Below are 13,100 nucleotides of genomic sequence, written 5' to 3' on the forward strand. Positions count from 1 at the left end.
CGTAATCACACAGTCATCCGGAACAGCTGGTGCTCTCATACATAGTACAGTGTTGCTTGCCTCGAAGCGAGCATAGAAGGGATTTAGCTTCTCTGATAGGCTCACGTAATGAGCGGGTAAAGAGAAAACATATTGTTCTCATTACTCTGTACCCTGCTTCCATTGCTTTCTGTCTTATTTCTCTTTATCTCTCCTGTTTCACCCTCTCTCTCTCTCTCTGGCCCCTCTCTGTACTCTATCTCTCTATGTAGCCCATCCCTCTCTCTACCCTCATATAGTTGTTATAAGCAGCGCTCAACTCTCCCAAGTAGCTATCACACTGACCGATAAATGACGTTCTCCATCTGTTCCCTACACTAACGCCCTAGCAGCACATTTAGTAAACACATTTGGAACCAGGTACAAAACACACACACACACACACTGCTCACATGTTCTCATTAAGAGAGATCTTGCCAGTCAGTCTCCAGCTGGCCAACATATGCTGAGCAGATGAGTCAGTCATTAACACCTACACATGCTGATGTCACACACTGTACCATAGCGTATAACTGATAGTAATACATGTGACAACCAGCATACCGTACCTGCATTCGTGCTATTTATGAATGAATGAATGGGAGAACACATAGCAACATAGCAACTAAGAGTAAAAAAGGGTCTGGGCAAAATAGAAGCTCTGATTGGCCGATTACAATTATTCTCTGTCCCTACTAGACAGGTCACGATAAGCATTTTAGGCCTGGAACATCCATCAAACCAGTCTGTTGAGCATCACTCTGACACTCAAAGACCTCGACTGGAACCTTATAAGTCCACACTTTCCAAAGGGTCACTCCATGTTTAGCACTGAGACCACTTTCCACCACCGAGTCCAACTTTCCAGTCCAGCTTTTCAATGAAGCTAGAGATGAGAACAGATCACATGAAAAGTACTGGGATAAGCTACTGCTGTTGCAAACATGTTCTAACAGGAAAAAATCTTGTCAGACTAAATTGGTATGTATTGACTAATAAGCACATTACAGTAGATAACAGTTAGGATATAAACCTAGCCAACTAACTAGCCATTGGGAATCTTTGCGTCACTTGACACTCCTTCCTGGCACATCTCCCCGCAGGCTAATGAGAACTCATCAGAACATTAACCACAACAGCAGAGGGGCTTGGTCTAGATCAGGGGATCCCAAACTTTTCACTCAGGCCCCCCTTCCAGCATTTGGGGAAATCCTGCACACCCCCGCATGCCTGCAAACGCACACATCAATTTCTATAGACACAAGCACTGTTCATGACACGTTTTGCAGATTTAAAGTTATTTCCTGTAATTCTACATATTTTGTCATGGGGTCCAGAGAACATTTAGCAGTTTTAATGGTACTTTTCTTGCTGACATGGGCTAGTTGATCTGGACAGTTCTGACAAGTTATACATGGCTGTCTAAGGTATACCTCGGCTGACAAGACAAGACAAGAGGAAAACTGATGATGCACTACCCAATTTCGAAATTCCAGCTTGTGCATTCCACTAGTACAACTAAAGCCGGACCCAGCGTGGGAAAAGCTCTGAATTCTGAGGTAAGACAGGAGACAGGATAAGGAGAGATGCAGTGTGTGTCTTTCCCTTGGCGATTCTCCAAAGTTTACAAATAAACATACCAGCCAGAAAAATGAATTCATGTAAGAGTTGACAGAATGAGGGAGTATTGTGATATCATAGATACATGTGGCATGTGACATGTCAAATGTGAGGCGGGTTTGGGACAGGAACCCACCTCACATGTGACGGGAGTTTAAGAAAAAAAGGTTTGCGACACACAGAAGAAGGCTTCTGGGTTGCCACAAAGACATATGGCATGTCTGTGGGCGTGGGGTTGTGATGTCACAGAGGGTGACATGCTGTGTGGAATGGAAGATGAGATGTTGTGATGGATGTCACAAAGACATGGCATGGTTGGGAGGGGGAGAGCTATTGTGATGTCACAGAGGGAGACATAATGGAGAGTTCCCTTGGGGTAGACCCTGCTGTGCAGTCAGCCATGCAGAGGAGAGATTCTACATTATTCTACTGATAACAGAGGAATGCACCTCTCTCTCTCTCACACACACACACCCCCTCAATCAATGAAGGTGAAGGGGAGAGTGTTAACAATTCACAGACATTCCTCCTTCTCTTCTCTCCTTTCCATCCCCCACCTCTCCCTCGCTACGGTCATGTACTCAGCTTTAGACAAAGCTACGTTTATCTAACTTACTGACACTGGTGACATGAAGAATTCCACCAGGTTGAACTTTCAGGGCAGACATCTGGCTGAAAGAGATCTCCTTCCACGTGTTAATCTGATCATAACACCTGTCCTTCAGTGGCAGCCTCATTCCGCTCAAAGACTTCCCAATGGCTTTAATGATGGTGCACGGTTCACACAGGCCAGATCCCAGTCTGGGATCTTATGTGGATAATTAGCAGACTGTGTGAGAACAGGGTGACCTAAAGGCCAGGGTCGAGGAGGGAACCAGCATGCTGTGTGTTTGTTCAGGGCTGGACTGGACTGCTAAGCTAAAGTACAGCATGGAAGTACCACGGCGAAAGACTGTGGAAACAAACAAGTGTTCGACAGAGATCTACGCTCACAGGGAACATGGGAGCGCAGAAGGGCTGAGAAAAAGAAAGAGCCAAGGACAAGTCGAGACAGTAGGGTGAGGAGAGGGAAAGGCAGGGAGAGCAACCCCCAGAGGTGCATTCTATGGAAAAGGAGGGGGCACTGCTGGGGGCACTGCTAGGGACGTCAGCAAGGGACTGACACACATTCCAGAGTCGATTATGATTTACATAAGGCCTTTACGACCTTCTTAGACAGAATGTATCGGCTGTTTCATGGGCTTGATACAGTGAGTTCTGATGGAAACGCAGTAACGCACAATTAGACAGCACAGAGACAAACTGCCATGCTGGATGCCTGCTCTTCCATGAAGTGTGTTGTATAGTTAACAGAGTACCATCGAGTGTAAGGATAGAAGAAGCTCTCTCACATACAGTTACTTTCCAAGTGACCCACAGTCAAAACCAAAACACCAAATACGAAAAGACAGGCCAGGGGTTGACAGTCTGAAGGAGACTAGGGAAGGAAGAGAAACCAGAAAACAGTAGACTGTATGAAAAGGGAGGTAGAGGAGGGACGGAAAGGATTGAGATGAAAAGCAGGAGAGGCAGGGGGAGGAAAACGATATGGAAATGAATGACAGAGCCTTACACGGGATGGTGAACAGAGAGAGAGAGAACTAAAAAAGAGGAATAACAGCTGGTAAGAATATAGGGGACTGAAAGGACAACAGAGAGAGAAGCAGGTGAGAGAGAGCAAGGGTTGAGAGAGAGAGGAGGGAAAGAGACGACAGAAACAGAGATATAGACAGAAACAGAGAGAGACAGGACAGCGGGGGGTTGGTAGAAGTTTGTGTCTGTTTACCAGATTCCTTCCGTGTTCCGTAGAGAGCTGGTGGAGCGAGATCGTGGCTTCAGAACAATAGTCATGGTGTGACCTCCTCACCCACTCACCCACTCACCCCTCGGATCTGCCAAACGCTACAGTCCTGTCCAGATAACAGCCCCCACAGTGCTGTTCCGGTCAAACCACAGAACCCACAACTCCTTAGAGAGGAAAGTGTTCCTGTTGCGTTCAAACCACTGTTACCACTTGTTCCCCTCCAGGTCCCATCAAACTGCTATGTTCAGATTATGGTCAAACCACCAGTCACTTTTCACTTCTATAGTTATCTCAAAAAGCTCTGATAAGGTTATTTTCAGACCGTGTCCTTCCAACTGTAGTAACCTCTTCTTCCAACTGTAGTAATCCTGTGGAGCGGTCCAATGGAGTGGTTGTGTAATGTGCCTGTTGTGGTCGTGTTCAGTGCTTCTGTGCCAAAAACCTGAGTGCTCGTGATCAAGACAGAGACAGAGACTGGTAGATGAGTTCCAGAAGACACAACTAAAGTCCCAACTAAAACTATCCACTACTGGAATCCTCTCTCTCAGATCTTCAGTGTGTGGGATCAGCCTCTTTCTCCTTCTCTCTCTCTCTCTCTCTCTACTCTCTCTTCCTTTCTTCCTCTCTCTTCCTCTCACTCCTGCTTTGCTCTCCCTCTCTCTTCCTCTCTTGTTGTATGTAAGTTCTCCTCCTTTTTCTTCCTTCCCTCTCCTTCCTCCTCTCCCTCTCTCAACTGACTATTCCTGGCCAGCAAGTATAAGCCCTTCCCCTCTTTTCCCTTTCCCTCTTTTCTATCTTCTGACACTTTACTCTCTCTAGCTCTCCTCTCTCGGACTCTCTCTTCCTGGCTGCATGTGTACGCTCTCCTCATCCTTTCTTCCTCCTCTCTTCCTTTCTCTTTCCTTCCTGCAGTAGTGATGGGTCGTTCACGAACTCTTTTTGAACTGAACTTTTTGGTGAATGTCAGGAACCGAATCACACCGGTGAAAGAGCTGTTCATTTGGCTCCCTGATTTGCATACTGCTACTACTGCTTTTTAAGCTCAAAACAACGTTTTTCTACAGATAAGTGACAAAATAATTATCTAAAGAGGGTGAATACTCACTGCAGAGACAATAAATAGTGGAGAGAGCGTGTCAACCTGGTCCATGCTGATTTTTTCATGGTTGGCCAGGTAGAAATGTATTTGAACGCGCATTTAACGATATGACATAATCGTAGCCCACCTTTTGGGCTTGACATTGTAGATTTGCAATTTTTTTCATGGTTCTAGGTAGATTATTTTGCATTTTGAACTACTGTAAGAGTAGACAAATGAGCCGGCTCCTTTACGTGAACGGAGCCAAATTAGCCGGTTTTCTGAAAAGACTGAATGACCATCACTATCTTGCAGCCTGAGGGGGGTTGGTGTTGGGGTGGGCAGTGTTGGTGAGGTTGTTGTAACTCTATCCCATAGGATCTATCCCATAGTACAGCGCTGTCTCAAACATCAATCCCACTGCTGCCACAGCAACCTAACAACAACGCCAGGTGTGTTGTATTATCCACAAAATGCTGGAGAAGTAGCATAGTGGCATGTGGCACGTTTACACTGTAAATTCATTACAATTGAGTTCATCCACAGTGACTTATTATAGGTGTAAGGAGAAAAAGGACAAAAAGTAGCAAAAAAAGGTCATAATATGAGCATTGTTCCCAGGCGTGTAGTGTTGCCGGAGTGAACCTGGAGCGTAACCCGCTGTTCCTAGGCCGTAATTGAAAATAAGAATTTGTTCTTAACTGACTTGCCTAGTTAAATAAAGGTTAAAAAAAATACATATTTAAAAATGTGTTAGATGTTAGATGTGGTTACGTTTATGCTACCTACTTAATAAAGTTTAAAGCTGATCAAAGCTGAATAAATATCTCGCAAGATCACTTAGCGATTAATTCATATTCTACATAGGCCTAACACACCGAATATAATAGCAGGGTATAACGTTACTGTTAGACCAAAAACACCTATTCATTTCTTTTGAGATTTTAGGATGATTGTGTTGAATAGTCACATTTTTCCCTCATGAGGCCATAACTTAACAGCGGACGTGCCGCTAGGCTAAATATGTGTTTTGATTTCAACAAAATACAGGTAGGCTGTAGCTTGTTAACATCTGCTCTACAATTTGCTCAAACAATAGTTACTTATATCATTCGATAAGATCTACATGCATATTCCCATGAAACTGATTAAGATGATATGGTTGGCATGCAGATGCAGCTTGGATGTTTCACCTGTCAATCATGAAGAATTATCATTCATGACTGACAGTGATAATTGAAATGATGGCCTAATCGAGAACTACAAAACTAGCCATCGAGAACTACAAACGTTTTGCTACTTTTCTCAACAACATTGATGCCCTGAATTTAGTAGGTGCTAAGTGATGGGCTACTTTCTGCACACGCCGGAGTGACTTGACACAACGCTGGCCAAACAAAATGTAGCTACAAACAAAACAGAGTTAAATGGTTCCAGTCTGCTGTGAAGCGTTCATCCATGTATACAGGTAAGAGTCTAGCTACATTTCAGATATAAGTCATTTTTATTGCAAGTTAAAGAGTACTGTAAGTTATCTAGCAAACGTTAGGTTGCTGGCTCGCTAACTAATGTTAAGTGTATGATCTGTGTAGTAAAATTATCCGAATCAGAAACCATTTGCATTGCTAGTTATAGCCTAATGTTAGTTAGCTAACATTGAACCTAGTTTGTTAGCTTTAGCTATCTGCAACTATACTACAGCTATGACAAAGTTTGTATTGGTAGTAGTATCAGTTGAGATTATGCTGGTTCATTGTTTAGCTAGCTAGCATTTAAGGGCCATTTTCTCAAAAGTGGGGTTACACGTTTATCAACTTTCAAAGCTGAATTACTTTCCCCATTGTTCCGCAACTGCAGTGCATGCTATAACATTTTCTAGCTCTGAATCTCTGCTTTTATCCAATGTAAAAAAACACAATTTCTAATTTTGCTACATAAGAACGAATCGAGGCACAGTTTTACTTGTGTACTTATTTAGGCTTGCCATAACAAAGGGGTTGAATACTTACTGACTCAATGCATTTCAGCTTTTCATTTTCTATTAATTTGTAAAAAAATTCTAAAAACAAAATATCACTATGACATTATGGGTATATTGTGTGTCTCAATTTAATACATTTTCAATTCATGCTGTAACACAACAACATGTGGAATAAGTTTAGGCGTATGAATACTTTCTGAAGGCACAGCAACAATGTTCACCACAGTTTTTGGAAATTATCCTTTAAACTACTACTACTAGTTTATATAATTTTTTTTTACTCATTTCAAGAAACTAGGCGTATGTCGAGCGTCACGAAATGTGTTTTTTGGCAGAAATGCCTTCCGGAACATGTGAACTTCCATGCGCCTTAATAACAAAGGTGTATGCCATCTGTAAATACGAATACAATTGTTAAATGATGAGCCTAGTTGGTTTAGCCACAGAAAAAGTCAGGAACCTTCGCGCTAGCCCTTGTTGGCTGAGATAATGGGTGGGCTGGACATGACATAATGGGTGGGATGGATAGAGCTAAAGAGGATCTGCAGAGAAGAATGGGAGAAACTCTGCAAATAAAGCTGTGCCAAGCTTGTAGTGTCATACCCAAGAAGACTTGAGGCTGTAATTGCTGCCAAAGTTGTTTCAACAAAGTACTAAGTAAAGGGTCTGAATACTTATGTAAATGTGATTTTTTTGGTAGATTTTTTTTGTTGCAAAAATGACTAAAAACCTGTTTTTGCTTTGACATTATAGGATATTGTGTGTAGATTGATGAGAAAAAACAACAACAATTGAATACATTTTAGAATAAGGCTGTAACGTGACAAAATATGGAAAAAGTCAAGGGGTCTGAATACTTTCCGAATCCACTGTATATGCCATTCAGCCGACGCTTTAATCCAAAGCGATTTACAGTCACAGCCCTCATTGGCTTCCTTGTGTTTGAAATGTGAGCTTGTCCGAGGATGGTCGGACTCGAGCCTGTTTAGTGACAGTTGCTATCCAAAATTATGGGGGGTCAATTAAGCAACTTCAATAAGTGAAAACCACTTGCAAAATGGAGGAGCGAGGGAGGGAGGGAGGGAGGGTGGGAGGGGCAGACAAGGAATATTTGAGGAGAGGAGGAGTAGGGAAGTGGGAAAAGAACAGAGGACGGCCATAAGAGAGAGAGTCAAAGGGGAGAGGGTGTGAGTGAGAGAGGGTGTGAGTGAGAGAGGGTGTGAGTGAGAGAGGGTAAGCTACAAGACCCCACTAGCCACAGACCATTATCCAATGTTGTGAAAATACTGTGTTGCATGTAATAGCGCATGAATTCTAGGAAGTCTAATCCCTGCAACTTCATATCAATTGTAACTTAACCATCTATTGCTACTTAGTCTAACTTGATCATATTTTATTCTGTGTAAGGTAATAGTAAACACCGCATCAACTGGAGTCAACGTCTATGATCAACATGTCTTATCAAACAGATAGAGAATGTGGTTAATGTTGGAACTATATGACTCTGGGCTATGTGAGGGAGTTTTGACAACAAACATGGAGGCTTTCACCACATGGCAGAACTGGGTCAACATGTCTGACAGGGCTATACGAACCCAATTACCTCATAACCTGGTCACACACAGCCAGAGAGAGAGAGAGAGAGAGAGAGAGAGAGAGAGAGCGCTCCTCATTAAGGTCTAACTGGGACAGGTAAGTGTTGCTCTTATGATGCACGTCTCAGACACAACAACAGCCCCGTAGCAAGACCTGGCTAGTAATAAGGCCCGGGTATGACAGCAACACACACATGCAGATGTGTTCATGCACGTACACACACACCTTGGCATAATTGTGTGTCGTTAGAACACACACCAGTCTAGGATGTAATGACAGCAGAGTGACGTCAATCAGAGGATATTGTCTTTTGTTCTGCCAGAGAGAAGAGGGAGAGAGAAAAAGAGAAGCCGGCCACTCGAGAGGTTATTTGCTTCCTCTGCTGCTTGAGAACAAATGAAGCGCTTTCTGTTATGTGAGAGAAAGGAGACAGGCCTGAGGCCACCGTGGGCCGCACGTCACACTCTCAAATAAGCACACACACAAACAATCCCAAACATACTCACACACACACTCTTACACGATGAGTTGTAAATTCTACATAATCAATGCTGACCCAAAGATAATGTGTGTAGAGCACGTATGTAACAAACAGTATGCAGGATATTACCCACACACGTCAGCTAAGGAATAGGCCTATACACCCCAAAACAGGATGCAACAGGTTTCAACTGGGGGCAATGTTAACAAAGTACTGTATATTGATAATAAACTTGCCTTTTCTCTTCTACTGGTCAATTTTTGGACCCTGTGTGAACCTTTGCATACAAAATGTATGGATTCGGTTATTTCAGACACACCCTTTGCTCACAGGTGTATGAAATAGAGCGCACAGCCATGCAATCTCCATAGACAAACATTGACAGTAGAATGGCCTTACTGGAGAGCTCAGTGACTATCAACGAGGCACCGTCATAGGATGCCACCTTTCCAACAAGTCAGTTTGTCAAATGTCTGCCCTGCTAGAGCTGCCCAGGTCAACTGTAAGTGCTGTTATTGTGAAGTGGAAACATCTAGGAGCAACAACGGCTCAGTAGTGAAGTTGTAGGCCACACAAGCTCACAGAAAGGGACCGCTGAAGCGCATAGCGCGTAAAAAATTGTCTATTCTCATTTGCAACACTCACTACCGAGTTCCAAACTGCCTCTGGAAGCAATGTCATCACGAAAAGGGTTTCCAGATCACCAATGCCAAGCATCGGCTGGAGTGGTGTATAGCTCGCCGCCATTGGACTATACTAGATAAATCCTGCCATAGTGTAGTATACATACATCCCGTCATAGTGTAGTATAAATACATCCCGCCATAGTGTAGTATAAATACATCCCGCCATAGTGTAGTATAAATACATCCCCTCACTGTGTAGTATGAATACACCCCACCACGGTGTAGTATAAATACATCCCCACACAGTGTAGTATAAATACATCCCACCATGGTGTAGTATAAATACATCCCCCACAGTGTAGTATAAATACATCCCACCACAGTGTAGTATAAATACATCCCACCACGGTGTAATTGAAATACATCCCACCACGGTGTAGTATAAATACATCCCACCACAGTGTAATTGAAATACATCCCACAATGGTGTAGTATAAATACATCCCACCACAGTGTAGTAGAAATACACCCCCCCCCCCCCCCGCGGTATAGTATAAATACATCCCACCACAGTGTAGTATAAATACATCCCACCACGGTGTAATTGAAATACATCCCACCATGGTGTAGTATAAATACATCCCACCACAGTGTAATTGAAATACATCCCACCACAGTGTAGTATAAATACATCCCCCCACAGTGTAGTATAAATACATCCCACCACGGTGTAGTATAAATACATCCCCCCACAGTGTAGTATAAATACATCCCCCCACAGTGTAGTATAAATACATCCCACCACAGTGTAGTATAAATACATCCCACCACAGTGTAGTATAAATACATCCCACCACGGTGTAGTATAAATACATTCCACCACAGTGTAGTATAAATACATCCCACCACAGTGTAGTATAAATACATCCCACCACAGTGTAGTATAAATACATCCCACCACAGTGTAGTATAAATACATCCCACCACAGTGTAATTGAAATACATCCCACCACGGTGTAGTATAAATACATCCCACCACAGTGTAATTGAAATACATCCCACCACGGTGTAGTATAAATACATCCCACCACAGTGTAGTAGAAATACACCCCCCCGCGGTGTAGTATAAATACATCCCACCACAGTGTAATTGAAATACATCCCACCACGGTGTAGTATAAATACATCCCACCACAGTGTAATTGAAATACATCCCACCACGGTGTAGTATAAATACATCCCACCACGGTGTAGTATAAATACATCCCACCACAGTGTAATTGAAATACATCCCCTCACTGTGTAGTATAAATACACCCCACCATGGTGTAGTATAAATACACCCTGCCATGGTGTAGTATGAATACATCCCACCATGGTGTAGTATAAATACATACCACCATGGTGTAGTATAAATACATCCCACCATGGTGTAGTATGAATACACCCCACCACGGTGTAGTATAAATACACCCTGCCATGGTGTAGTATAAATACATCCCACCACGGTGTAGTATAAATACATCCCCCCACGGTGTAGTATAAATACATCCCCCCACGGTGTAGTATAAATACATCCCCCCACGGTGTAGTATAAATACATCCCACCACGGTGTAGTATAAATACATCCCCTCACGGTGTAGTATAAATACATCCCACCACATTGTAGTATAAATACATCCCACCACGGTGTAATTGAAATACATCCCACCACGGTGTAGTATAAATACATCCCACCACAGTGTAATTGAAATACATCCCCCCACGGTGTAGTATAAATACATCCCACCACAGTGTAATTGAAATACATCCCACCACAGTGTAGTATAAATACATCCCACCACGGTGTAGTATAAATACATCCCCCCACAGTGTAGTATAAATACATCCCCCCACAGTGTAGTATAAATACATCCCACCACAGTGTAGTATAAATACATCCCACCACGGTGTAGTATAAATACATTCCACAATAGTGTAGTATAAATACATCCCACCACGGTGTAATTGAAATACATCCCACCACGGTGTAGTATAAATACATCCCACCACAGTGTAATTGAAATACATCCCACCACGGTGTAGTATAAATACATCCCACCACAGTGTATTAGAAAAACACCCCCCCCCGCGGTGTAGTATAAATACATCCCACCACAGTGGAATTGAAATACATCCCACCACGGTGTAGTATAAATACATCCCACCACAGTGTAATTGAAATACATCCCACCACGGTGTAGTATAAATACATCCCACCATGGTGTAGTATAAATACACCCTGCCATGGTGTAGTATGAATACATCCCACCATGGTGTAGTATAAATACATACCACCATGGTGTAGTATAAATACATCCCACCATGGTGTAGTATGAATACACCCCACCACGGTGTAGTATAAATACACCCTGCCATGGTGTAGTATAAATACATCCCACCACGGTGTAGTATAAATACATCCCCCCACGGTGTAGTATAAATACATCCCCCCACGGTGTAGTATAAATACATCCCCCCACGGTGTAGTATAAATACATCCCACCACGGTGTAGTATAAATACATCCCCTCACGGTGTAGTATAAATACATCCCACCACATTGTAGTATAAATACATCCCACCACGGTGTAGTATAAATACATCCCACCACATTGTAGTATAAATACATCCCACCACGGTGTAATTGAAATACATCCCACCACGGTGTAGTATAAATACATCCCACCACAGTGTAATTGAAATACATCCCCCCACGGTGTAGTATAAATACATCCCACCACAGTGTAATTGAAATACATCCCACCACAGTGTAGTATAAATACATCCCACCACGGTGTAGTATAAATACATCCCCCCACAGTGTAGTATAAATACATCCCCCCACAGTGTAGTATAAATACATCCCACCACAGTGTAGTATAAATACATCCCACCACAGTGTAGTATAAATACATCCCACCACGGTGTAGTATAAATACATTCCACCACAGTGTAGTATAAATACATCCCACCACGGTGTAATTGAAATACATCCCACCACGGTGTAGTATAAATACATCCCACCACAGTGTAATTGAAATACATCCCACCACAGTGTAGTATAAATACATCCCACCACAGTGTAGTAGAAATACACCCCCCCCCCATCCCCCGCGGTGTAGTATAAATACATCCCACCACAGTGTAATTGAAATACATCCCACCACGGTGTAGTATAAATACATCCCACCACAGTGTAGTAGAAATACACCCCCCCCCCCCCCGCGGTGTAGTATAAATACATCCCACCACAGTGTAATTGAAATACATCCCACCACGGTGTAGTATAAATACATCCCACCACAGTGTAATTGAAATACATCCCACCACGGTGTAGTATAAATACATCCCACCACGGTGTAGTATAAATACATCCCACCACAGTGTAATTGAAATACATCCCACCACAGTGTAGTATAAATACATCCCACCACAGTGTAGTATAAATACATCCCACCACAGTGTAGTATAAATACATCCCACCACAGTGTAGTATAAATACATCCCCAAACGGTGTAGTATAAATACATTCCACCACGGTGTAGTATAAATACATCCCACCACGGTGTAGTATAAATACATCCCCACATGGTGTAGTATAAATACATCCCCACATGGTGTAGTATAAATACACCCTTCCATGGTGTAGTATAAATACACCCTGCCATGGTGTAGTATAAATACATCCCACCATGGTGTAGTATAAATACACCCTGCCATGGTGTAGTATAAATACACCCCACCATGGTGTAGTATAAATACACCCCACCATGGTGTAGTATAAATACATCCCACCATGGTGTAGTATAAATACA

At 42.8% G+C, this 13,100-nt stretch overlaps 1 protein-coding gene across 4 annotated transcripts in view; it reads right to left on the reverse strand.

Moving 5' to 3' along the window:
- Positions 1-13,100, reverse strand: part of LOC110535812 (3',5'-cyclic-AMP phosphodiesterase 4D) — a 185,979-nt gene that overhangs the window by 48,654 nt on the left and 124,225 nt on the right. The window contains exon 1 of one of the 4 annotated variants that reach the window (XM_090190372.1): positions 3,464-4,348. The exons of the other annotated variants lie outside the window; for them this stretch is intronic. Coding sequence (XP_090046498.1) covers positions 3,464-3,528 — 65 coding nt within the window. The 5' untranslated portion in view covers positions 3,529-4,348. Of the gene's footprint in view, positions 1-3,463; positions 4,349-13,100 lie in introns of those variants that run through there. 4 annotated transcript variants of the gene reach the window in all.

The sequence above is a fragment of the Oncorhynchus mykiss genome, chromosome 11, assembly GCF_057628025.1.
Source record: "Oncorhynchus mykiss isolate SJ-2025 chromosome 11, ASM5762802v1, whole genome shotgun sequence".
NCBI lineage: Eukaryota > Metazoa > Chordata > Actinopteri > Salmoniformes > Salmonidae > Oncorhynchus > Oncorhynchus mykiss.